We start from the raw sequence: 27,464 nt of genomic DNA, 5'->3' as shown, positions 1-27,464 counted from the left end.
AACGAAGCGTAGAAATTTCCCAGCAAAGCCGAGTCCCTACCAGCGCTACTGTTGCTGGAAACTTTGCAAAAACCAGAACTTCTTGGTCGAAGCAATTTCTGGGTCGAAGCAGCGTATGTGAGGAGGAGAATAAGGTTGAACAAAGTAATATGCTTGATTGAATCCAATTTATATATTTTTTTTGTTAATAAAATTTGGTGCATTACCGTGAAATTGAATTTTAGGCCAGTATTGTGAAATTGAATTATGTTGTTTTGACCGAATACGGACATTAATGTGCATGATATTGGGAACAAGTTTTGTTTACAATAAGTTGTTAGTTTATAGAATATACTTTGAATGATAGTTATGTGAGATTAGTTTGTCTTGTGAAAATGAGATTGTTTTAGTTTATTTTGACGGAATGTTTTTGATTTGGTTTGATAGAATGAGATTGTAATTTGATATTAGTTTCCGCATGTAAGATCTTTATCATGTTTCCACTTGATTTCTTTTGTGCACTATTTTTTTTTTTTTGACTTGACTTACCTTTTATCAAACAATTTTGAGAAGAATTGTTGAACTAGTACGATGATTTTGTAGAAAAATAGTTCTAAAATTGGATGATTTTGTTGAACTATAACGTGAATAGAAAAATTTCTGCTTCAATATTGTTTGAGCACAAAGGTCGATTTTGGATAAGTTGTGATTTTATTTTATGTAATTCATTTATCCCCATTATTTGAGTTTTTATTTAATGTAAGACATTGTAGAACTGATATTCTGTTTTTGGATTTCCAATTTATTTGACGCCTAAATCGGCAGAAGCAAATATTAATAATTTAGATATTCGACGATCGATTTATTGATGGAAGTCGGTTCGGGGAGCGCAATATTTTCGTTTCTTGGAAGTTGCCGCTACGTCAATGGTCTTTATTTGATTTCAATTCATAATGGCGCAACTTTGTTAGAGATATTCGAGAGTTTAGGACGAAAATGTGCGGCTATTAATTCTGAATTAACATTATTGCAATACATGGCACCCCATGATCATATTGCAGTAACCCTGAATGAAGATGACGATGTTCGAAATATGAAACCTTCACAGTTGTTTGAAATTAAATATAATCAAATTGATAGCATTTCCAAAAGATGATCAGAGCCCAGTCATTGCGAGGTAACTTCCTTTTTTATTTTTTTTTTGCATTGTTTTTGTTGTTTGTTTGCAGGTTTCAGATATTGCAGAGTTGGTAAATGAGTTATTGTTTGTTTTTTACTGTTGTGCATGGCTTGAGTATTGTTTGTCATATTTATAGTTCACTTTAAATTATGTAAAAGAATATTGATGTGTTTCCTCATGTATTTTATTGATTTGTATTAAAATGGTTAGGTTTGATTTTGCTGATAAAGTTTGTTCTGATGGAGGTCACGAGCTTGACGTTGGCACTTTAACCAATTCTATTGATGCTTGGATTCATTGCATACGTGGTGTTGGGCAAAAATTTAAAGATGCAGCTGAATTCAGGATTTGTCTTAAAAATTATGTTATTGCCAGTAGAAGATCTTTTAGGTACAGGAGAAATGAAAGTGGTAAGATCTTAGTTGTTTGCAGCAAAGAGAATTGTGAGTGGAAAATTTATGCCTCCAAACATAAATCGGACAATTCATTCGGCATAAGAAAGTGCAACCTAAGCCATAGTTGTGGGGATGATAATTTGCGGAGTAGAGGTCACTCTAAAGCTGATTCATCCTGGGTAGCTAATGTTGTGAAGGAGAAGTTAAGGGGAGAGCCATCATATCGCCCATGTACAATGCTGAAGGACATTGAAAGAGATTATGAAGTAGAACTTGAGTATTATAAAGTTTGGGCGGGTAAAGAGATGGCAATGCATGATATTTATGGAACTGATAAGGGGTCGTATGATAAATTACGATGGTATTGTCATGCTGTTAAAGAAACAAATCCCGGGAGTTTTGTTGAATGTGAAATTGATTCGATGACAAACAAATTTAGACGGTTATTCATATGTTTTCATGCATGTTTGGTTGGTTTTATTAGTGGTTGTCGGCCATTATTATTTTTGGATGGAACTCACATTAAGAACAAGTACAAAGGATGTTTATTAGGCGCTGTGGCAAAGGATGCGAATGATGATGTTTTTACACTTGCGTATGCAATTGTTGATGCAGAAAACGATTCTAATTGGGAATGGTTTTGCTATCAGTTAAAACATGTCTTGGCATCCCAATACATAATGATATTCCGTAGCTACATTTTTTTCTCTGACCAACATCCTGGACTTATCAAAGCTATTCAGACTGTGTTCCCTGGTAGTCACCATTCTTATTGTTTAAGACATCTGGTCGATAACTTTGTCAAGCAGGTTTGTCTTATGGTGATTTTTCAATAATTTAGCCATCTTTTTTTTTTTTTTGTTATTCTTCATTAGTTGGTTATTATCTGTAATGTTTTTAAATTTTTTTTGCTGGTATTGCGTAGGTATCCTCTCCATAACAAGAAACATTGGTCTTCTGTTTTGAAGAAAGCTGCGTACACCTCATCAAGACATGAATTCTCGCAACATATCAAAAGCATAATCGATTCGATGCCGCTCGCCCAGGAGTTTCTTGTGAGTGTGCCCTCAGAAAATTGGGCCAATTCTATGTTTGTGGGTGAGCGATGAGATGTCATTAATAATAATATTGTTGAAAGCTGGAACAATTGGGTAAAACAAGTGCGATATCTACCTATTGTGGGTATGATAGATAACATACGAATTCAAATAATGACCACGATGCACAAAAGACGAGAAAAACAATGGCGATGATCGGAGAACTAAGTCCAAGAAAGGAGAAGGAGGTGTCAATTGCATATGGACAATCTCGAAGCTTAAAGGTGCACAAGTCATGTGGAGCTCTGTTTGAGGTGATAGATGGGGACAAAAGTTTTTCAGTGGATTTGAATTCATGTCGTTGTTCATGTCGATATTGGCAGATGTATAGGCTACCGTGCTAGCATGCTTGCTCGTGCATAGAATCAAAGTCTCTGTCGATTTATCAATTCTGTGATGGATATTTTAAGATGAACATGTACCGCCAAGCTTATAAAGGAATCATAAATCCAATTCCAACAAATGACATGAGTGAGGGTTATCTGAATGATGGACCTACCATTTATGCTCCTACAACCCGTAGCCAGCCAGGACGTAGAAGGACCAAACGGATACCTTCTCAAGTTGAACAACGTGTGACAACGTGTGGGAGATGTCATGGGCGAGGGCATAATAGACGAACTTGCAAAGAACCAGTGCCATAATTGGTTTGATTGACATATACATTAATACTATATCGTTTACTTCCATTATCTTAAGTTATTTGTAATTTAATTTATTTTAAAAATTCCAAATTGCTATCTTAATTTTTTTAATTGGTTGCAGGCATGTGTTAGAGTAAGAAAGCAGCATGGAAGGTTGTTCAAAAAAGACAACAAGATGTGGTGGCATTTTGTGAATATATTTGGTGTTGTTCATAGAATTAATCGATCTTTTGGATCATTACGTTTATGGTAGCCATTTTTTGTTTGCTGTTTTGACGTGATGGTAAGACTTATCGTGCGTTGATGGCATGACATTTTTTTTGTAAACAAACACTGAATCTGTTCAATTTACAAGTATTAGGTAGTATTTGAAGTTTGTAATGAAGAAGACTAATGTGTTGCTGTCAAACTCAATTGGTTCATTGAGATTGGAAAACTGTATGCTGTTGCAAAACAACAGATTATGTGTTTGGAATTGCAATTTGTAGATGTGTAATGAAGTGATTATGTCTTAATCATTAAAATGTATTGTTGACATATAGTTTCATATTTGTTGTGAGTTGTGGTTTGTTATCATTACAAATATTCCCTTGCAAATTTTTTCCAGGAATGTTTTGCCAAATATACCAAATTTTAAGCTTCAGTACATTTTTTTCCTTAAATGATACCCAAATTTGTTGTTACTTAATATTATAAATTGAAATATCATTTTTATGCATTCTGAAAATATTCAGTTATTATTAGTGTTTCCATGGAACATTTGGAAAAAAAAAACAAATTCGCAACTACGCATAGAACATCTTGAAGTACTTACTTTTACTTACGAAATACATATTTCCAATTTTAAAATACTTGATTTGGTAAATGAGATACTTGTTGGAATTTTGATGCTTAATGAATGAAAATTAATCAAATAAATCAATGTGTTTGATTTAGAAAAATTCGAAACGAAGAACGAAGCTTAATGAACGAGTATTAAGTTCGATTGTTCTGAATAAAACTCAAAATAGTTCATCATATGTTGAAAGAACATAAAACGAGTAGTCGGAACGTGTAAGGGACGAAAATCGGAAAAAAAAAAAGTTGCGCGTGAACAGTAGCAGGCGCGCACATGCGCGCGGACCGCGCGCATGTGCGCACGCATGACAGTGGCAGGCGCGCACATGCGCGCGCTCCTGCGCGCAAGTGCGCGCGCTTGCCAGTGGTTAGCGCGCATGTGCGCGCGCCTTCCGAGCGCTCTCGGCAGGCGCTGCCGAGCGCTGCTCGGCAGCGTGCGGGCGGGCGGGCGCCCATACAAGATGAATTTCGATGACATGTACATTTCACTTAATTTTTTTTTTTAAAAAAATTCGCAACTCAAGTTTTTGAAGTACTTATTTGTACTTGTTAAATACCAAATTTTACAATAAAAGTACTTGATTTGGCTCAGAAAATACTCATAATTGATATTAAAATACTTGATTTTCGAATATGCCTTTCACTTAAATACCCTCACACTTTTTTAAGTACTTATTTTTACTTGTTAAATACTTAATTTTACAATGAAACTACTTGATTTAGCTCAGAAAATACTCATAATGGATATTAAAATACTTGATTTTCGAATATGCCTTTCACTTTTTAATATCCTCAAACTTGGATGCATTTCGATGACATGTACATTTCATTTACTTTTTTTTTTTTAAAAAAAAAAACAAATTCGCAACTGAACTTCTCGAAGTACTTATTTTTACTTGTTAAATACCTAATTTTACAATGAAAATACTTGATTTGGATCAGAAAATACTCATAATGGATATTAAAATACTTGATTTTCGAATATGCCTTTCACTTAAATACCCTCACACTTTTTGAAGTACTTATTTTTACTTGTTAAATACTTGATTTTACAATGAAACTACTTGATTTAGTTCAGGAAATACTCATAATGAATATTAAAATACTGGATTTTCGAATATGCCTTTCACTTTTTAATATCCTCAAACTTGGATGCATTTCGATGACATGTACATTTCATTTAATTTTTTTTTAAAAAAAACAAATTCGCAACTGAACTTCTCGAAGTACTTATTTTTATTTGTTAAATACTTAATTTAACCATGAAAATACTTGATTTGGCTCAGAAAATACTCATAATGGATATTAAAATACTGGTTTTTCGAATATGCCTTTTAACTTTTAAATATCATCACACGTTTTGAAGTACTTATTTTTACTTGTTCAATACCTACATTTACAATGAAAATACTTGATTTGGCAAAGAAAATACTCATAAGAGATATTAAAATACTGGATATTCGAATATGTCTTTCACTTTTAAATATCCTCACACTTTTTGAAGTACTTATTTTTACTTAGTAAATACCTAATTCTACGATGGAAATACTTGATTTGGCTCAGAAAATACTCATAATGGATATTAAAATACTGGATATTCGAATATGTCTTTCACTTTTAAATATCCTCACACTTTTTGAAGTACTTAATTTTACAAAGAAAGTACTTGATTTGGCTCAGAAAATACTCATAATGGATATTAAAATACTAGATTTTCGAATATGCATTTCACTTTTAAATATCCTCACACTGGGATGCATTTCGATGACATGTACATTTCATTTAAATTTTTTTTTAAAAAAATAAAATTCGCAACTGAACTTTTTAACGTACTTAGTTTTACTTGTCTTTCACCAACTGGATATTCTAGTAGGCAACGTAAGTTCACCAATTGTTGGTCCTTCCATGCAAGATGCAAGTAAAACTAAGTATTTTAAAAGTTTCATGCTTAGTTGGGAATTTGAAATTTTATTTACAAAGAAATGATAACATGTGAGACGAACATGTCATCCAAATGCATCTTGAATGTAAATGCAAGCACTTGATGAAGTTACATTGCCTAATTCAATATCCAGTATTTTAATATTCATTATGAGTATTTTCTTAGCCAAATCAATTACTTAAAATCGAAATGCATCCAATTGTGAGGATATTAAAAAGTGAAAGGCATATTCGAAAATCCAGTATTTTAATATCTATTATGAGTATTTTTTGAGCCAAATCAAGTATTTTTATGGTCAAATTAAGTATTTAACAAGTAAAAATAAGTACTTCAAAAAGTGTGAAGATATTAAAAAGTGAAAGGCATATCGAAAATCCAGTATTTTAATATCCATTATGAGTCTTTTCTGAGCCAAATCAAGTATTTTTATTGTAAAATTAAGTATTTAACAAGTAAAAATAGGTACTTCAAAAAGTGTGATGATATTTAAGTGAAAGACATATTCTAAAAGCAAGTATTGTAATATCCAATATGAGTATTTTCTTTGCCAAATCAAGTATTTTGATTGAACAATTAGGTATTTAACAAATAAAAATAAGTACTTCAAAAAGTTCAGTTGCGATTTTTTTTTTTAAATTTAAATGAAATGTACATGCCATCGAAATGCATCCAAGTGTGAGGATATTTAAAAGTTAAAGACATATTCGAAAATCCAGTATTTTAATATCCATTATGAGTATATTTTGAGCCAGATCAAGTATTTTCATGGTAAAATAGTTATTTAACAAGTAAAAATAAGTACTTCGAAAAGTTCAGTTGCGAATTTGTTTTTTTTTTTAAATTTTTGTTAATGAAATGTACATGTCATTGAATTGCATCCAAGTGTGAGGATATTTAAAAGTGAAAGACATATTCGAAAATCCAGTATTTTAATTTCCATTATGAGTATTTTCTGAGCCAAATCAAGTACTTTTATTGTAAAATTAGGTATTTTACAAGTAAAAATAAGAACTTTGAAAAGTTCAGTGGCGAATTTGTTTTTTTTTTTTAAAAAATTTAAATAAAATGTACATGTCATCGAAATGCATCCAAGTGTGAGGATATTTAAAAGTGAAAAGCATATTCGAAAATCCAGTATTTTAATATCCATTATGAGTATATTTTGAGCCAGATCAAGTATTTTATGGTAAAATTAGGTATTTAACAAGTAAAAATAAGTAATTCGAAAAGTTCAGTTGCGAATTTGTTTGTTTGTTTTTTTTAAATTTTTGTTAATGAAATGTACATGTCATTGAATTGCATCCAAGTGTGAGGATATTTAAAAGTGAAAAACATATTCGAAAATCCAGTATTTTAATTTTCATTATGAGTATTTTCTGAGCCAAATCAAGTACTTTTATTGTAAAATTAGGTATGTTACAAGTAAAAATAAGAACTTTGAAAAGTTCAGTTGCGAATTTGTTTTTTTTTTTAAAAAAAATTTAAATGAAATGTACATGTCATCGAAATGCATCCAAGTGTGATGATATTTAAAAGTGAAATGCATATTCGAAAATCCAGTATTTTAATATCCATTATGAGTATTTTCTTTGCCTAATCAAGTATTTTCATGGTCAAATTAGGTATTTAACAAGTAAAAATAAGTACTTCAAAAAGTTCAGTTGCTAGCACTTGGTGAAGTTACATTGCCTACTCGAATAGCCCGTGTTTTATTAAATTTTATACGTATCTCATTTACCAAATCAAGTATTTTAAATCTGAAAATAAATATTTCGCAAGTAAAAAAGTAAGTACTTGAAAATGTTTTATGCGTAGTTGCGAATTTGTTTTTTTTCCAAATGTTCCATGGCAACAACAATAATAACTGAATATTTTCAGAATGCATAAAAATGATATTTCAATTTATAATATTAAGTAACAACAAATTTGGGTATCATTTAAGGAAAAATATGTACTGAAGCTTAAAAGTTGGGATTTTTGGCAAAACATTCCTGGAAAAAATTTGCAATGGAATAGTTGTAATGATAACAAAGCACAACAACTCACAACAAATATGAAACTATCCATGAACAAAGCAGTTTAATGATTAAGACATAATCACTACATTACACATCTACAAATTGCAATTCCAAACACATAATCTGTTGTTTTGCAACAGCATACAGTTTTCCAATCTCAATGAACCAATTGAGTTTGACAGCAACACATTAGTCTTCTTCATTACAAAACTCAAATACTACCTAATACTTGTAAATTGAACAGATTCAGTGTTGTTTTACCAAAAATTGTCATGCTATCAACGCACGATAAGTCTTACCATCACGTCATTTTAGACCTTTGAACAGGCCTCGTTCATCAGACAAAATTGCCGAAGCAATCCGAGCTCTATACCCTTCCATTGACGTATTCCATTCTTCATCCCAAAATGTCGGGTTATCTCTTGCAAAACATTCACCCCATAGACAAACATAAACACCACAATTTAAATCATTTCCTTGTTGCCTACATTTTAACCCAATCACTTCACCTTTGCCAATATCACAATTTTTCACATTCCAAAGATATCCAGACATAAATTTGGCCTAAAAAAGAAATTCAATGAATATTAGTTTTCAAAAAAATCATAAAAGATGTGTGTGTGTTGTGCACTTTAGCTTAAAACAAATTTTTTTTTTGTATCCGACTTACAATTTTCTTGGCTGCACCTTTGTAAACAGGACCACTAAGAGATTGATCGCCTCTAGTATAACCCAGCAAGATCCAATGTGCTCTGTGACTAATCGGGAAAATTATGTGCTTACAGCGTTCTAGAACCTCTTTGTTTAGTTCGGACAACTTGCTCAATGTACTCCCATCCAATTGTGATGTAAATTCTGAAAAATCTTTATCTTTGACCCTCTTCTGCTTCATTTTATCGAGCATCCGAATCACGTTAATCTATGCAAATTTTTAAAAATATTGTTAGCTATAATCTTGATAAAAATATTTTTTACTTAACATCAAAAAATTTTACCTGGACATTGGGAGACATGCAGTATATGTCATGCCCATATTTATGTTTTCTATTGCTATAAGTATTGAAATAGGCATGAATAAGGTCAGATCGTAGTTCGCTGCCAAACAAACAAAGCAGTAACTCGTGCCCATGCAATATCAAGTCATCATCTTGCCAAACTACACAACTACAAAGACAAAATAACAAAAATAACAACTCAAACAAACAAAAAATGAAAAATTATTATTTCGCCAAAATTTAAAAAAACAAGATCTTCTTACCCCAAAATATCCCCGCAAATGTACTTTTCAATTATGTCTCTCTCTTCCTTTGATATCTGATCATGACCATCATAGTCATGTCTACCTCGGAACTCTTGCAAAGATTCCTCAACGGCACTTTCAGCTATACCTTTAACATCAATAGCATCCTGTATAAAAACAGAAAATATGCAAATACAAAATTCATTAACAAATTTAATTACTAACAAATCATACAAAATTTAAATTATTTTTAGCTATTGCCAAACAAATTAAATTTAAATTACCAGATCCAAGATGAGTGATGATTCTTGTTTTCTCTGTCGCTTTGGGGTCGTACTAGGAGGTGTCAAATAGTCAGGATGTTTTCTCTTTTTCAACCGATCTGTTCTTTTTTGAACCGTCTTCACAATCGATGATTTTGGATTATAAATAATCATTTTTTTCCCTTCTCCAATGTCAGTACCTACGTGCACGTCGTCTGCAGAATTTGTGTTCATTTCCACTTCATCTACAACCACTCTCACATAACTCTCCATTTTAATGTTGTCTTCTGTGTCCGTTTTCACTTTGTTCTCAACCACTTCATTCAAACTTTCAAATGCAGCATCAACATATCCATCCACATCTTGCTCGGTATGACCTTCATCATACATATGTGTCGCATCCTTGAAGACAAATCGGGTTGTATCATCTTCAACCACTTCATTTTTTTCCTTCAACACTTTAATCTCATTTTCAAGCCTTTTTATCTGTTCCAACAATTCTGAATCATTGTATCGAGACTGAACCTGAAAATATAAGTGCTCATTAAATATGGTAATTCGTTAAATAGCATACTATTTAAAAATTGACTATCATCAATTACAAATGTTTACCTCAACAATCATCTGTACATCATCAACGAGTTTTTTTTTCCTCCTCAAATGGTTTGATCGCCACAATCTAACAACATTAAACACAAATTCTTAGTTTTATTAATACATGTACTCAAAAATATAGGATGATGTAGATTAAATTGCGCAAACCTTGTTCGATCTCACAGCCATTAGAGCAGCCTTAGCCCCTTTAGGATTCACGGGAATCTTGCTCTCTCCCCACTTGAATAAACGAGGAAAGCAATGTAAAACACGAGGTTCACCAAGCATAGGAACTCTTTCATACACCCAAGCCTGTACAAATAAAATGATTAGCATTTACTACAACCAACAATAACATATATAAGCTTCAAAAAGAAAAAGATAATACCATCAATCCAACTATGCAACCTCCCATATATTTTTTTATCCTTTCCTCTCACTTTAGAGAATCCAAGATGATCTTCAATTTCATCACGTAAAAACCTAAAGGCTGCATTTCCCCAACCATATTCAAAAAACGTTTCCAAATTGTCCAAGTATGGGAAAATAAACTTTGGTGTTCCAAAATTACTAATAGGAAATATAACACAATTAAAAAGAAGAAAAATAAAAATCTAAAAAAATAATCAATCTCAAGCTCATTTCCTGCCAAATCAAACAACTTATCTATTATGACATTTCTCTGCACACAGTTCACCCCCTTGAAATGACGCTCAAGAAAGTTTGAGCCCAACTTTAAATCCAAGTTAACGGGTTGACCAACGCTCGACAACCCTATAACGATAGAGAATTCCTTCGAAGTAAATGGCACCATGATATTGCTTCCAAAACAAAAGCTGCACGTCTCTACTTCAAAGCGTTTAAGCATTGAGTAGACTCTTGATGTGCTTATAGAAATCTTCTTGATCTTCAACCAAGGTGCCAGAGGTGAAGCTTCTATCCTCTTCAATTGTAACTCACCCAATCTAGGAACCAATTGCTCCATCACGGCTAAAAACTTTTTTGGCGAACACCTTGAGTAACCCTCTTTAACATATGGACCAATATCTGCATCATTATCAGGCGTATTTTCTTCACTCTTTTTTTTAGTCTTCGTCATTCTACTCCACATAAAAAAATTAAAATATTACACACGAATAATAAATCAATAAATGTCAAATTAAATTGACACAAATACTCAAGAAATTAGACAAATAAGTTGCTACAAACATGAACAACCAATCTCAAATAAATATCTCACGACAGTACATAATTATATCACTTATCGAAAAATTGATAATGATCTTACATACGAAAACTAATATCAAATAACAATCTCATTCTGTCAAACCAAATCAAAAAATTTCTGTCAAAATAAACTATAACAAACTCTTCTTGACAAGCCGAACTAATCTGACATAACTATCATTCCAATCATATTCTCTAAACTAACACATTCAATTAAAAAAAATTGTTCCCAAGATCATGCACATTAATGTCCGTATTCGGTCAAACAACAGAATTCAGTTTCAGAATAATGGCCTAAAGTTCAATTTCACAATAATGCACCAAAATTTATTAACAAATATAAAACCATATATGGGATTTAATCAAGCATATTATTTTGTTCGACCTTATTCGTGCAAATGGTGTTTGAGTGACCAATTCTCTGCACTAAAAATTCAAGCTTCTTGCCGCTGTCTTTTACGTGGCGATGGTTCTTTCCGCAAATGACAATCTTATTGTGAACATACGTCAAAAATCCATTTCTATATCCAAAATTAGATCGAAGAAAAAAAATTGCTCTTAAACAAACAAAACATTACAACTACAAAAATTATCAAAAACAAACTAAAATTGAAATGTGTACCCTTTAATTGTCCTTTATTAGTTTTATAGGGTGGTAGCTCCACGCAAATCCGAAAATGAAGCGCCTACTTTCTCCTCCTCACCTAAGCTGCTTCAACGCACAAAATGCTTCCACCCACAAATTGCTTCGACCCACAAATTCTGGTTTTTGCAAATTTTTCGGCAACAGGATGGCAATGGATGCTGGGATGTGTGGTTTGGGCTGGTAGGGACTCTACTTTGCTGGGAATTTTCTACGCTGGGTTACGCACAGGTACGGTTTTAAACGACGAATTTGTCGCAAGATTCAGTAAAATAGACTGGCAGAAACAAGGGTAAATTGTGCAAACGAAGGACAATGAAGGAAAATGGCTAGTAAAAGAACGAAAGAAAAACGAACAAATTGTCACACAGAAGAAAAGAGTGGGAAGCGAGAAACGGGAAGGGGGAAGGAGGAAGGAGGAGAAAAATAACATCACCAACAAATTTGGGGATTCTTATAATTTTTTATTAATTTAAAAAGGATAAAAAGGTAAAAACACAAAAAACATGTAGTAAAAACTAATTTGAACTTTTTTTAGGTATTAAAACACAAAAAAAGACTAAAGGGGACTGAATCCTAATTAAAACATGCACACATGTATTTTTCGCTAAATTCCCCATAATATTATGGATTGATATTCTCAGTTCTTATATATCGTTCTACTAAAATTTATAATAAGTAAACAACCAATTTTTGTGCAATATTCTAAAAAAAGGTAGGTGACAAGCGGGATGTCGTCCACCGCTTAGTGCTTATGTGAATTTTTTACATAAATATTTTTTTTCTTGTTTTATCTTATTATTTTTCTTATAATTAATATATATCAGATTCAAACTCAAAATCGATGACATATTCACCATCTTTATCCGATACAAAATGATTGAAAAATATATCGAATAATAAATTTTTTAAAAATTAAAATTAAAGATTTTGAGTCAACTATGCAACTGATTTTTTTACCAGTATTTAAAGACACCGACTCTCTAAAAATCGGATCGGCGAGCGACAACACAATCCCTAGGCAGTCATAGACGGCATATTTTAGAACATTGATTTTGTGTAATATTTTCATATACATAAATGCATGTGTGTGATTGTAAGATCCATTTGCCAAACCAAAATTTTTTTTTGTGTTATGATTGTTGTGAATTAGAAAAATTCATGATAACTTGAATAATGAAGAGTTGTTTGTGTTGGGGAAAACCCATAAACCGCAGAATCCATCATGATAAATCATCAAGAATTTGACTGAAATCTTAAGCGGAAGCGTACCTGAAACCATAATCCTGAATTCTTTAAAACGTGTCTTGATCTTCCAGATCTACGCGCTCTTTCTTTGAGAGAATCCTTTAGTTTCTCTTCAGAACTATTTTCTTAATGGAGGAGAGAATAGTGAAAGTAAACGCGAGATCTGGGGACCATGACCCATATTTATAGATAATGTTTATCAATATCTTCTGATATTTCTGTTTTAGCCCATCATAAAAACAGAATATACACTTATGTCTCTACACATTAAAGGCCCACAGCCTATTAGATACATTAAAGCCCAATAACCCGAAACATTAATTGATCACTTTATTTTGGGCTTAACTTAATAGACAACCCACAATACATAATTATTCACATATAAGCCCATATAAATAAATTGATCCAACAGTTTGCATGTAGGACTTGTTAAAATTCTGAAAATTGTTATCGAGCATCGATAATAACAACAAAATTATAGTTAAAGCACAATAATTGTACACCATAATCCACATGTGGAATAAGTGAGCAAGTTCATCGGGAAGCTTATGTAGACAATTCACCACTGTCGGAAATAGAGACGTTGCTTTTGGGATCTCCCTGCTGATTTCCTTGTGCTTCGATTTTGTGTACTACATCCATACCAGATAACACTTTCCCAAACACAACATGACGCCCGTCCAACCTGTAAAACGTCGACCAATTGTCAGATACACAAGTTCTAATTAACAGGAACTAAAATTCATATTGATCCGAAAAATATGGTAATAGAGCATATAGCAAGGTGAGCGTGAACGATCACAAAAATTCTATACAGAGGCAAAAAGGTAAATAGGAGTAAGGGCAAATGCTGTTTGAACCATAGCCAACATTGTCTTAGTGAAAGTCCAAAACTCCATGCCCGACATATACAGTTTATCATGTTTCAATGCATAGGATCGTAGAAGTCGAGGGTTATGGTTAACTACCAGCTTGTTTTCACAGTGGTAATAAAGAATTGAGATCCATTGCTATCCGGACCAGCATTTGCCATCGAAAGAAGCCCTGTGGTGAAAAACAAATATATTTGAGCTTTGTGAAGATGTAGTTCACACGGCTGGAAAATGATGCTACTGAAGATGCACATCATGAAGTATCATTTGAGGAGCAACTGCTTCACTCACCTGGGCCAGTGTGGCTTAACTTAAAGTTCTCATCAGAAAATCTCTCACCATATATAGATTCTCCACCTCGTCCATCTCCACGTGTGAAATCACCTCCCTGAATCATAAAGCTTGGTATGATCCTGTGGAACTTGCTCCCTTTATAATGAAGGGGCTTCCCACTTTTTCCAATACCCTTTTTCCCTGCGTAGAAAGAACGTACATGTTAGAACAGTCTTTAACTATCCGAACCTCATTTCACTGAACTCAACCTTGAATTTCTCCTGTTACACAAAACTAATTGTGTCGCCAACCACATATTTAAGACATTTGGACCAAATAATGATGGAAATGGCTAAAGTATAACAGTAAAATAGTTTGAAAAGTTATAATACAATTGGTTCAGTTCAACCTACTCATAGGATATTGCGCCAATTGTATATCTAAAACTCCATATTTGTTATTACATATGAGGTCCTTGATTATTTTTGGATCCCACGTGTGAGGACCATTAGATGTAACCTTAGGGTATATCCCAAGGCTAGCATCTCATTAACCCGTGCAAACTTAACTCACCCCTTCAAGTATCAACTTTCCCAGCAGTTTTGTAAGACCCAACAATAAAGCACCCCCACATGCAAGCGGAAAACAGGGCACATGAGCCAGATAGCATCGTGTGACGATTGAGAATAGACACCATTGTAATAATCCGTAAATCAACATAGAGTAATCTTTATATTTAAGACGAAACCTACCTCCTTCCATTACAAGTAGAATATAAGCGGTAATTTCAGACCCAAAATATTGACAATATCTGCTTCATTCCAAATGTACCGTCAGATCACAATGTAAATGGCCTTCATCGGGATCGAACTGGTTTATCTAGTTAGGTCCTATGATTTCAGCTCCAAGGATTTATTCCTTGTCATCCCTTCTTGATATCTTCTAAATTGCCATCTTAATATTTAAGTATCTATACTTGGATCAGTTCAATCAGCATGTTAAATATCAAATAATATGATTAATCTATGCAGTTTCCCTTTAGCATTCTTGGACTCATCTCACGTCTCATGTGTGATTAATGCCCTTTACTTTCAAATTCATGTTAGATAGTGCAAGCATAACAACAACTAAATAATCAAGTATGACTTTGACAGCCAAGGGCACAAGAGGTCCAAGATTTTCTAGCAAACATAGAATGCAAAAATATGATAAAGGATTCTACATAATAAATTCTGTTTTGAGGCTGTATACTTCAACTGCACAAATCACACAAATACTACGATAGTGATGCTACTATACTAAGTATTTCTCCAGCATGTTATACAAACATACTTAAAAACTTGTTAAATCTCATGACTAGAAAACTTGTAAGCAGTAAAAGCATTGGGTAGAAAATGTTACTCGGCTACCCGTGCAAAGATCTCTAAAATTTTCTGCACAACCCAAAAAAAAAAAGAAGAAAAAAGCATAAATCCAGGTGTTATACTGACATAATAAATAAAAGCAGGCTAAGATTTGATAAGGGGCGGGTTGTTGGTCAGACTTACCTGCTGTCAATGGCACAGTTTTTCCAAAGAGGCCCATGACAATGCGACCTGAAAATACCACAACTTGTGGTAAAAACTTAATTCAAAATAACCTTGGAATTGACGAAAAAGGTGATAAGATGTTAACTTTCTAATTTTCATTTGTTATATGATCGATTAATAGTTTTGCACACAAGTGAGTTCTTAACTTCCTCACAATCACCACCACAATCCTATATAACTCAGGATCCTATCCAAAAATACTGCTAGGGCGTTCAGATCATGCTCTGGCTATGAGAGAGGCAGTGTTGCTCCATGACTTCTACGACTGCCAAAACTGGAAAAAAATAGTTACCATTTGCTGCCTTGTGATAATATGGTCAGAATTCCCAGCATTGTGACATCCAAAATTGTCGGACAGAGGTCAATTTTTTGGCAACAAACTATGATTATTGTTCACCAGAGACGAGATAATTGAGCAATGCACATACCTACTTGAGTCTACGAGTATTATCATGTACACTGATCGTTCTTTCAATACATATCACATCAATTGAAATCACACCACATTGATGTAGTTCCTAACTCATGATCGTCTTTCCAAGTGCAAGTTTTGACGACTTATCATGGCTACCCCGTTAGATAACATCTTCACATAATTAATTCACCGTAACACCCTCTAATGGTATATGACATTTCAGTATCAGAAAAGGTGGTAGTCGCATCGGCATAGTACTATGCATTTATTAAATAAAAATAAAATAAGAAACCCAAGAACCGATTTAAAATTCTAAAAAAGATTATAAATAAAAAAAATTACGAATATATATACTCATCGAGATAAGTAAAATGTTTGAAGAACTTCATAGGAACAGGGCAGCATAAGTATCCAATACTCATCGAGATAAGTAAAATGTTTGAAGAACTTCATAGGAACAGGGCAGCATAAGTATCCAACTCAAACATATAAATCACTCTGTAATTCAAAATATTCAAGACTGAACATAAATAAAATGATGACAAATTACCTATGGGTTTTTCATCAATTTCAACGTCAAAGTAAACTTTACTCGTTACTTCTTCTAAATCATCCAAAGGTTCCGCCTAAATAAATTCAGTGAACAAAAAAATGAAAGCAAAATCCAATAGGAAGATGAAGATTGCCCAAGTTATGAATTCAGAACAATTATTTGCAAAATCAAACCTCTGAGTAGCGCTTCCCGTTCTCGATCACTTTCTGATTGGACGAAACCGCTGAATCGCCTAATCGATTCTGATTACGATAATAGGTCAGTTGAATCACATTTTTTTTTGAAAACGATTCGAAAATCGTGATCAAAATCAAGATTAAAGGAAGAGTAAAACAATTACCACTACAAAAACTATGGTTCCGAAAAGAGCCAGAATCCACACAAGCACGAACGGGATAATGTTGGTTCTGGTCGCCATGGAAGCAGTGATGGAGCTCTGTAAAATGGAAGTCTGGAACTGATCTAACCTATTGATTTCAACGAATCTGGAATATTAGTATCACATTTGGATAAAATTAGTTGGAAAAATTGATGTTTTTTTAGGTAGTTGTTATTACGTGTTCAGTATTAATAAAATATAATAGATTTTAATATTATACATTTTGCTCAAACTAATTTAAATACACATTTTTATAAATATCCCCAAAAAATCATTTTCGAGTTTTTTTAAATATGTTTGGTTTGGAAGGAAATAGGAATCAAAACGAAATAAAAATAACAAACTTAATTGCAAAGTAATAATCAGTCGATATTATATATAAATAAGTAAGAAATCAGATAGATTTATTCAGTTTTTTTGTCGAACCAAAATGTTTGGTCTCACGGGTTATAGTTTGTGAGACATATATCTTATTCAGGTCCTTCGTGAAAAAGTATTATTTTTTATGCTAAGAATATTACTTTTTATTGTGAATATCGGTAGAATTGACTCGTCTGATAAATAAAGATTCGTGAAACCGTCTCACAAGATACATACTCAATTTTTTTATTGTTACTTCTGTTTCTTATCTTTATATCTTTTTGCCAAAATGTACCTAGCATAATGACTAATTATTTAAATATTTTTTTTTGGTATAAAAGATATGAGATATTTTTCGTTTTATTAAAAAAGTAACTTGTTATAATAATAATTCAAATATTTTAAATAGTAAAATAGCAAAAGAGCTAAAGTTCGATCACTTTTCCGGTAAGAACAATTATTATGAGAGTGTTTGTGGTTTACCAATTTTTTTAATGACGTAAGAATCCACGATAGCTATCCTTCGATATGTCTTATATAACCACGTTTATCAGATAAATCACATTAAACAACTATTGCTCGACAAGGTCCACATGTTAAAACATAGATCTCATGGTTTAAACCTAAAACTCAAACCGAACTGAACCGAATTATGAAATAAATTTTTTTATTTTAGATATGAATGTTGAAATCGAAGTTTATATGGTTTGGTTTCAGGTCATATATGTCATAATCGAGCCGAAGAGAAAACCAAATTTTGTTTAGATCAACAATTTTATTTATATTTTTAATTATATATTTTATAAAATGATATTAGGTGAATTAAATTATCAGCTTTGTTGATTATATAGGGACCCCTAACTCCTAAGTTCCACATGTTCTCCATCACTAATTAATGATGTAACGATGTGTGACAACTTGCCTGCCAAGTCGCATTCATTTTAGTTTTTTTTATCAAATGACTTTGTCTCACTTGCAATTTTTTAAATATAGGAGGTCGACTTTCAATTTTAATATCTATAATTTTAATCAGTTTTTTTCATTTAAAATAAAATAAAAAATCAAGATTAGTTCGTTCAATGTAAATTAAGTTGACTATTCTCACAAAATGATGAAAGATGTGATGTATCATGAATAAAAATATGTGAGACTGTCTCATAAGAGATCGAATCATGTATAAATACTTCTAAAATAGAGTTCTAAAGGATCGAAATCTTACTTGACAGATAAAGTAATTAGTATTAAAAATTGTTTTTCGTTCTTGTTATATATTATCCCAAGATGTTTTAAATATCTTTTAACATAATAGTAGCTAGCACAGCTAAACCTAATTGCAAAGTATTTAAATGTTAATTATGTTCTTAAAGACAGGGGCGGCAAAGTCAGATATATATGTCAAATTAGGTTCGGTCGACCCTACCGCTGCAGGCACTGCCTGTAAGAGTCGATCCAACGGCTCGAATTTTTTCGAGTCAATTTTTTTTTTTTTTACAGGGAGGTGGGCCCGGATCACTCATGTGGAGTGATCCGGGCCGTTCATTGCCCGTGCAAACAAAACTTTTTTTTACCGAACAAACGTGTGACGTTACCGTGATTATTACGTGATATTTGAGTTGTAAAATTTTAAAATATTGAAATTACATAATTATCACAAATAAGTTTGGTATAACGAAAAATGCTCGATACCTTAATAAAATAAAGGCCAAACTTGCGTGTTTATTTCTCAAAGATGTCAACAAGTGTAATTATGGAGAGAAAACTGTGGCCAAGAACAATAAATGTCATGTTTGAAGAGTGATTGAATCGACATATGATATACTGTATGATATAAAATATTAAAGTTATATTATTGCCATTAATTATAGTTTTTTATTTTGATAAAAAAAAAACAAATAGTATATTATCTTGCCAATAAAAATTATTAATTGAAGGTTTAGTTGTCTGGTATTGAGATTCTAGTTATAACCCTATTTAAAGATGTTTAGAAAGTATAAATCTAATTTAATCACCGTTTCTTTCTCAGAAATACCCTCCTAATTTAAATGTCATTATAAAGACAATATGTCTTGTATGTAATGGTATTACAGATTTACGTTCGGAAGGCAGATGAACTCGACGCGACGAAAATACTCATACCTTATTTTAGATATAAAAAGTAATACTTTTCAATTCAAAGCAACTTATATAATACGGTATTTCTTTATAACATAACTAACAAAATAACGATATTTTTATGGTGAAAAATAATACTTTTTACATAAAACAAAATACTTTTAACTCAAATCGATACAAATTACATAAATATTTTTGACACAAGAGGTAAATATTACATAATATTTATTCATAATGTAAATAAAAAAAATGATATTTTTGCTATAAAAATAGTACCTTTTAACTTAAAAATCATATTTTTCACAAATTAAGTCCGGTTTGATCGGATCGGGTCAACCACCATTCATGGCTGGAACGATGCAGGCGAAGCCGGCACAAAAATGAAGGATTGCAATGTTAGGAACTGTAATAATAACCACTAATACAACAGGTACACGTTATGTTTGTATATATATTAATTTTTCCTAAACGATATATGTCGGTACGTGTCAGATAATTTATGCAAAAAGAGTTTTGAAAATTTAAACATTATTTATTATAAGATTTTTTTATAGTTAATTAAGACGATTATTTGATTATGATCATTTGTAATTTTCAAGTCAATGGTATTATTTTTAGTAATTTTAAACATTTTAGATTAATGGTAATATCATCGATTTGTCACTAACACGCTAACATCAAATTAGTTGTTTTACATTCTCTTTTTTGTTTTTTGTTTTTTGTTTTAGATGGAACATGTCCTTGCTATTTTTCGATGCACATGGGTAAACTTTTGGGCTAACATAATAACATGTAAATCACACTAACTGAGTAAACTGCATTGGATATATACTGTGTGACATAATCTCGTCCGAGAAAGTATTGATAGAAATTAAGAATCAAATTGCTCACCATAATTAAACGATCATCTACAACTCAAACACCCCTCAGATGTTATATTCTCTTATTTCATTGTATGCACAGTTTGTATCACTATGATGCATCTTTCAGAACATATACATTTAGACTTCTTGTTTTCTCACCTTAATACGCACAATGTGTGTATATTTGTTTACTTTGTGGTGTTATTTTATAGATGATGATAATGGTTATTATAATAATAAGAAAAAATATAGTTAGTTATGTTCAATTTTTATCCTAACTCATTAATATTGATCCATACAATAACATTGTATTTTGTTTTAATCTTATTTTGCCATAATGCTTATCACATGAGACTAGACACTTTAATAGCGTCCAATGTTGCATGTAATATCGAGTGTTATATCAGCAATAAACGGTGTACCATATAGAAACGGAACTAGACATATTTTTTATGGTGATTTTTTTTCAAAAATTAACCATTATAAAAATTTAAAATATAGATTGAGTGTTTTTAAGTCTACTCACAAAAAAATAGGAATAATATTGGATTAACTATGCATGAATGAGAATACTACTGAGATGAATGATCTCTTAAGAAATTTTTGCGCGTCAAACTACTAACGTTGCGCCGCTTGATCTGGTTGAGTAGATATGACCGTAAAAGAGTGACGTCATATTTTAGCGGGTAATACTGTATTTTCTGGAGATATGATCATCGATAAAAAATGGTAATACTGATGTCTAAGAGAAATGAGATAGCACCAGCAGATAGACATGTACCTCCCCGAACTCATGAGCTTAATAGCCTGACCCATTATCACCCACGAATATAAAGAAATAAATTTACGCCTTGGCAAACATATATAGCTTTTGACCTAATAGTAAACACTTGATTCTAACCATTGTTATCAGAGCATGATCATGTGTTCAAGTGTCTCAAGAAGCATATTTCTATACTTCTTGGGGGGAATGTTAGGTTAAACGTGCATGACTGAGAGACTATTGAGATGAATAACCTCATGAGAAGTTATCGCGCGTCAAGCGGCTGATGTTACAGCACTTGATATGGTTGACTAGGTGGATAGTAAAAAAGTGAAGTCACATTTTAACGGGTAATATTATCTCTGCTGGTGACAAGACCGATGACAGGAAAATAGTAAGATTGATATCTAAAAGATATGAGACATCACTAGCAAATAGAGACGAATCTCTCCGGACTCATGAGCCTAACAACCTGACTCATTAGCACCTCAGTATGTGCATTATGCACTATCATGTATATAATAAAATAAAGTTGTTCATTGACTAACAACTATTTGATTTAGTGTTGAGCGCATGACCTAACAAATAATTATTATATATTTGAAAATTGGCTGCTTAAAAAATTTTAATTTAAAAAAAATGATGTTTTTTTTTAAAAAAAACTTTATGACTTATTTCAAAAGGAATTACATAATAACAATTGGAAAATCTAGAATAACAAATTTTCAAAATTTAAATTAATGACGAATTCCAAAAACAACATTATCTTCAAAATATTATTTCATGAAATAAGAATCAATTTTTATGTCGCTTATAATCATGCATCGTGGGTTGTTATATAATGGCAAAGCTTTATTATATTTGCTCCAATAAAAAAATACAATTTAAGTTTTTATTTTAATGTAAAGTTTAATTCAAATTCAATAATTTAAATATGAAAATAGTATTTGAGTTTACTCGATTTGCCTAGTCTATATGTAGGATGCTTAATTGGTCTTTATTAGTAATTAGAGAACATAATAGATACTTGCCGTCAAGTTGCCAACCTACATAATCATAATAATTATATATTTATTATAATCTTTTAATCATATATAACTAATTTAATTTGAATGAAGAGAGAAAATTAAGAAGATTGAAGGTAGAAGAAATTTATAAGGATTTTATGGAATTTTTTAAAAAAGCTACACAAACATACCACAAAGGGGTTTAATTTTAATTAATAAATATACTCTAGATTAATATTATATATAGATTAGAATAATAATTATTCATTTATATTTATACTAAAAAATCATACAAAATATTAATTTGTATCTAAAACAATTATCCTACCACGTCTCATTCTAAAACCAAATTTATAAAATTTTAAAATATTTTTCTAAATTGTTCATTTACAAATACAATTAATGAGACTATTGTTGTTAAACTTTTTTTTTTTTTTAAAAAAATAGGTTTGAATAAAATAAGATGCTTCTTATATTAAATAAATAATTAAATTTAAATTTACTAATAAATTTTATGAAATTTAAATATATTAAACAAAAATTTATAAAAATGATATATTGTTTTATAGAGTTTAATAACTTCTTAAATTTTTATTCTATGTTATATATTTGACTTGATATAGGAATTTTCTATTTAAAGTGATTAATTTAATTAATTTAATTTAATATAAAAAATTTATAAATAAAATTACAAACCTAAACTATTTCCCAAATGATAAATCAGAAGTCATTGGGATTCTCCATAGGCCAATAGCTCCGGACAAACTAAGCTGCTGCTGCTTCTTCTTCTTCTTTTTTTTTCTCTCTTCAAAACAATTTCCAAATGTCATTTCGAGATTTGGTGTAATGGAGAGCTACGATTCTTACAAAATGTTCCGATTTTTCCGGCGGAAGTTCAAGATCAAGGATCCAGGGCCGCCGCCGGATGTGAGGGAGGCGTTCCGACAATATGCGGACGGGCTCGACCACATGTCTGCCGATCAGTTACTTAATTTCTTGGTTGACCACCAGGAGGAATGTTGCTCAGCCGCTGATGCGGAGGCGATCCTGCAAAAAGTCCTCCACCACCGCGACTGCCGCCGGGAGGCGAAGATCACTCTGGAAGACTTCTTTTATTTTCTGTTCCAAGACGATCTCAATGGCCCCATTAATGTTCAGGTCTCTTTCCTTAAACTTTCAGTCATCTTTTGATTGGTTGACCTTTTGTTTTCTTAGACAACTTGTGATATATATTTAGTATCGACTAGACTCGTGAATAAATCGCGAACGACTTAGTATACTAGACAGATTTGATCGAAATCAACTCAAATTCGAATAACTTGAGTACCATTTCGAGCTAGATGATCAAGCTAAGATATTGGTGTACAAAGTTCGAATAATCAATTTCAGATATTCGAAGAAATTCAATTTGTATAATTAAGATAAAACATTGACTATTTATTGACCAAAAGCCAAAATAGATGAAATTACAAGACTAATTTTACAATCTTCTCTGTATTTTAAATCGAAAGATAAGGAAATCTTGAATTAGTTCGACAATTTGTGTATAATATAAATTACATGCAGGTACACCATGATATGACAGCTCCATTGCAACATTATTTCATATACACAGGTCACAATTCGTATTTAACTGGGAATCAACTCAGCAGTGACTCTAGTGAAATCCCTATAATAAGATCTCTGGAAAATGGTGTGAGGGGAATCGAGCTCGATTTATGGCCAAATTCTGGAAAAGATGATGTCCATGTTCTTCATGGAAGGTACTCATAAGTAGCTCATGAGTGACTCGTTCAAAGTTCGAATTGAGTTTGATATTATCGAGCTCAAACACCTCAAGAGAATAGTGTTAATCGTGCTCAAGCCCTCATGATTCAATCTCAAGTCCTTACTTGTGATTTGATTTGCATCTGTTTTGATGATGAAGAAAAATAAAATCTTGAATACTTTCAGGACTCTAACGACTCCGATACCACTCATCAAATGCTTGAATTGCATTAAAGTTCATGCTTTTGTTGCTTCTCCTTATCCTGTCATAATCACCTTAGAGGATCATCTGACACCCGAACTTCAAGCTAAAGTGGCTAAGGTAAGAATCGCGATAGTTTTTGGAAATTCTAAGTTGCATAAATGTTCTTGCTTTATTTGTTCGTTTTCAAATTGGGGTTCAAGCTAAATTTGTTTGCAGATGGTTACACAAGTTTTTGGAGATATGCTATACTACCTAGAGTCGGGATGCTTGGAGGAATTTCCATCACCCGAAGCCTTGAAGTACAAAATAATACTCTCAACCAAACCACCAAAAGAGTACCTCATATCGAACAATACTAACATGGATGAAGAAAACTCATTGCCAATGGAAAAAGATTCATCCGAAGACGAAGTTTTGGTTAGATTCTATCTACGCCAGTTTTTTTAAGGTTTTAACCTTCAAGGGGATAACATACTTGTCATTTCTAAAATATCAGAGTGATGGTGATCAGGATGAAGATAACAACGATGTTTCTAGTCAGAAATCGGGTAATGTAGCAGAACCAGAATACAGACAACTCATCGGCATTCATGCTGGAAAGGCGAAAAAAAGCCTGAGAGAGGCTCTAAGAAGTGGAATTGATAAAGTTAATCGACTTAGTTTGAGTGAGCAAAGACTTGAAAAGGCTGCAGAATCTTATGGAACCGATCTTGTGAGGTACTCTGCTTTTTCCTATGCTACTCTTGAAACATGATCGATCGATAACAAATAATCGATTTATATCAAATCCTGGCCTCAATTTTCCCTCACCCTTTAATTTATATGTCATATAGGTTCACTCAGAGGAATATTTTGAGGGTGTTTCCTAAGGGAACACGAGTGACATCTTCAAATTTCAGGCCAATTGTTGGATGGAGGCATGGGGCTCAGATGGTTGCCTTTAATATGCAGGTTTGTTGATTGATATTTGATATTATATACGCACACACAAACACTCAAATTTTGGTTTTAGACCATTAAATTTGTTTCTTGTTTTTTTTTTTCAAGTTTTAATCGTTTTTCCGACATAGGTGGCGCTGTCACGGTGCTCATGTGTGCAACGTCACATCAACAATCTTGTGAAAAAATAACTAAATTGCAAAAAAAATTAAATTATATCTTAATAAAGACCGAAATTTGATAATACAGTTACCCAAATTGCCAAAAAAATACAAACATATAAAACCAAATTGTAATTTTTTCATTTCAATACGTCGAGTCGTTAATATTAATTTTTGCCTGAGATAGGGATATGGTAAATCATTATGGATGATGCATGGAATGTTTCGATCCAACGGAGGGTGTGGATTTGTCAAGAAACCCGATTTGCTTATGAAAAAAGGTCCGAGTAATGAAGTATTTGATCCCAGTCAACCTTTGCCGGTGAAACGAATACTGAGGGTAAGCTGAATGCCAAGCATTTCGGAGTAGTTTTTTTTTTCTTTTATATTTATTTAATTGGATGGCACATGTATATATTAAAAATAGGGAAAAAATTAAATTTATCACGCAAGTTTGCCAAAATCAGATTTTGGTCCTCTAATTAATAGAAAATAGGTTTTATTGTGAAAACTTTATTTTATAATTTTGATAATTTTTACACCAAAATGCTAATATAATATCGGATATGTCAGTAATATCCAACATTATATTAGAAATGATCAACACCATATCAGAAATATTTGAGACCATCTCAGGCTTGGGTGAAAAATGATTTAAGTGTAAAAGAAGAATGTATTGTAGGGTATCGACTGCATGTTCCATCTTTGCACGCCCCATAGAAACTGTCTACCGGAGACTGCCCCTTGGTCTGTAGGTCTTGACACAAGGTTAGAATTCTAGCTCTTCCAGAATGGTATCTAACCGATGGCTCGGGCTCCCTCGGAAGGAGGCCTTATTCGCTTCCACCTAAACTGCGCAATAAAAAAAAATTTGCAAACTTGACTAATCAAATTACCAAAATCCAATTTATATGAGCTACGAGGATCGATATTGCTACTTTTCTTAATATAATCTGTTTTAACTGTATTTGAAGGTGAATGTGTACATGGGGGCAGGATGGCGTTTGGATTTCAGCCATACACACTTTGATGCATATTCACCTCCCGATTTCTACACAAAGGTTAGTAATCCACACATACATTAAAAAAATACAGAATCTATTTATTTTTTGAGACAAATTGTTATTATTTTTTATGTTACCTTATTATATTAAATAAATAAAATTAAAATTTTAATGTTAATAACCAAAAATAACATAGTCTATATTTCGAACCGACAGGGCATGATCATTTAACTAGGATAACACAAAATCGACAATTCAAATAAATTTTTTTAGGATTGACGACTCAAGTTTGAAAAAATTCTGATTTCTTCCCTCTAAACGACCGTTGTTGATCCCTTTTTCCAGGTTCAAATAATTGGCGTCGAAGCGGATTCGGCCAACAGAAGAACGAAGATAATAGAAGATGATTGGGGACCATATTGGGACGAAGAGTTTGCATTCCCGCTAAGGGTTCCAGAGCTCGCGTTGCTAAGAATCGAGGTGCGTGAGCATAATTTGTCGGAAAAAGACGATTTCGGCGGGCAGACATGTTTGCCTGTGTCTGAATTGAAGCCTGGTATAAGGGCAGTTCCATTGTATGACAAAAAGGGTGTTAAGTTCAAATCCGTCAGGCTTCTCATGAGGTTTCAGTTCGAATAAAACGGATATTGAAATGAAATTGATTTTTTTTTTAATTCTTTGCACGTTATATTTTATTTTTGGTTCGATTTAAATGGTTTCTCCCGTTGCCAGCCTGACGCCTGTATTTTTTTTAAAATATCTGCATAACCAAGATGTAAATATGTATTGTAACTCGGGATTTATCGATTTGATGTTATGAATGTTAAATTTTTTTTAAAAAAAGATTTGTTTTTTTCCATTTTGCTCCCTCCGGTCTGGATAGTGGAAACAGACT

General features: G+C 32.3%; 4 protein-coding genes across 4 annotated transcripts; 2 read left to right on the top strand and 2 right to left on the bottom strand.

The window, feature by feature from the left end:
- The first annotated feature begins 847 nt into the window (after positions 1-847).
- LOC142525000 (uncharacterized) lies at positions 848-2,663 on the top strand. Its single transcript, XM_075629163.1, has 5 exons — positions 848-1,089; positions 1,209-1,229; positions 1,370-1,915; positions 2,039-2,191; positions 2,480-2,663. The coding sequence occupies exons 1-5, from the start codon at positions 848-850 to the stop codon at positions 2,661-2,663; spliced, it is 1,146 nt and encodes a 381-aa protein (XP_075485278.1).
- Positions 2,664-9,281: 6,618 nt separating this feature from the next.
- On the bottom strand, positions 9,282-10,270 carry LOC142525631 (uncharacterized). Its single transcript, XM_075629961.1, has 3 exons — positions 10,208-10,270; positions 9,617-10,120; positions 9,282-9,499 (listed from the first exon to the last, which is right to left on the bottom strand). Exons 1-3 carry the CDS (start codon positions 10,217-10,219, stop codon positions 9,347-9,349), a joined length of 669 nt encoding a protein of 222 aa, XP_075486076.1. The 5' UTR covers positions 10,220-10,270; the 3' UTR covers positions 9,282-9,346.
- A 3,448-nt stretch (positions 10,271-13,718) lies between these two features.
- LOC142523674 (peptidyl-prolyl cis-trans isomerase CYP19-4-like) lies at positions 13,719-17,499 on the bottom strand. The gene is made up of 8 exons (XM_075627396.1): positions 17,350-17,499; positions 17,183-17,251; positions 17,007-17,082; positions 16,000-16,047; positions 15,862-15,885; positions 14,471-14,653; positions 14,276-14,351; positions 13,719-13,992 (listed from the first exon to the last, which is right to left on the bottom strand). Exons 1-8 carry the CDS (start codon positions 17,425-17,427, stop codon positions 13,854-13,856), a joined length of 693 nt encoding a protein of 230 aa, XP_075483511.1. The 5' UTR covers positions 17,428-17,499; the 3' UTR covers positions 13,719-13,853.
- A 5,748-nt stretch (positions 17,500-23,247) lies between these two features.
- LOC142523673 (phosphoinositide phospholipase C 6-like) lies at positions 23,248-27,245 on the top strand. Its single transcript, XM_075627395.1, has 9 exons — positions 23,248-23,651; positions 24,060-24,256; positions 24,447-24,582; positions 24,682-24,882; positions 24,962-25,182; positions 25,299-25,416; positions 25,753-25,905; positions 26,540-26,626; positions 26,915-27,245. Exons 1-9 carry the CDS (start codon positions 23,340-23,342, stop codon positions 27,206-27,208), a joined length of 1,719 nt encoding a protein of 572 aa, XP_075483510.1. The 5' UTR covers positions 23,248-23,339; the 3' UTR covers positions 27,209-27,245.
- The last annotated feature ends 219 nt before the right edge of the window (positions 27,246-27,464 follow it).

Source organism: Primulina tabacum, chromosome 14 (genome assembly GCF_025594145.1).
Source record: "Primulina tabacum isolate GXHZ01 chromosome 14, ASM2559414v2, whole genome shotgun sequence".
In the NCBI taxonomy this organism is placed as follows: Eukaryota; Viridiplantae; Streptophyta; class Magnoliopsida; order Lamiales; family Gesneriaceae; genus Primulina; species Primulina tabacum.
The sequence above is the reverse complement of the archived record's forward strand: the minus strand, read 5'-3'. Positions and strand labels throughout refer to the sequence as shown.

Bases quoted from the DNA above. Each gene is read 5' to 3' on its own strand.
- LOC142525000 (XM_075629163.1), top strand. From the start codon at position 848: ATGGAAGTCGGTTCGGGGAGCGCAATATTTTCGTTTCTTGGAAGTTGC. The intron at 1,230-1,369 runs GTAAATGAGTTA...TAAAATGGTTAG, and splicing joins TTTCAGATATTGCAGAGTTG to GTTTGATTTTGCTGATAAAG. The intron at 2,192-2,479 runs GTTTTGCTATCA...GGTATTGCGTAG, and splicing joins AACGATTCTAATTGGGAATG to GTATCCTCTCCATAACAAGA.
- LOC142525631 (XM_075629961.1), bottom strand. The intron at 9,500-9,616 runs GTAATTTAAATT...GTTTTTATACAG, and splicing joins CATCACTCATCTTGGATCTG to GATGCTATTGATGTTAAAGG.
- LOC142523674 (XM_075627396.1), bottom strand. From the start codon at position 17,427: ATGGCGACCAGAACCAACATTATCCCGTTCGTGCTTGTGTGGATTCTG. The intron at 14,654-15,861 runs GTAGCCGAGTAA...CTTTCTACGCAG, and splicing joins TTTTAGAGATCTTTGCACGG to GGAAAAAGGGTATTGGAAAA. The intron at 14,352-14,470 runs GTGAGTGAAGCA...TTTTCACCACAG, and splicing joins GTTAAGCCACACTGGCCCAG to GGCTTCTTTCGATGGCAAAT.
- LOC142523673 (XM_075627395.1), top strand. From the start codon at position 23,340: ATGGAGAGCTACGATTCTTACAAAATGTTCCGATTTTTCCGGCGGAAG. The intron at 24,257-24,446 runs GTACTCATAAGT...GAATACTTTCAG, and splicing joins GTCCATGTTCTTCATGGAAG to GACTCTAACGACTCCGATAC. The intron at 25,906-26,539 runs GTAAGCTGAATG...CTGTATTTGAAG, and splicing joins CGGTGAAACGAATACTGAGG to GTGAATGTGTACATGGGGGC.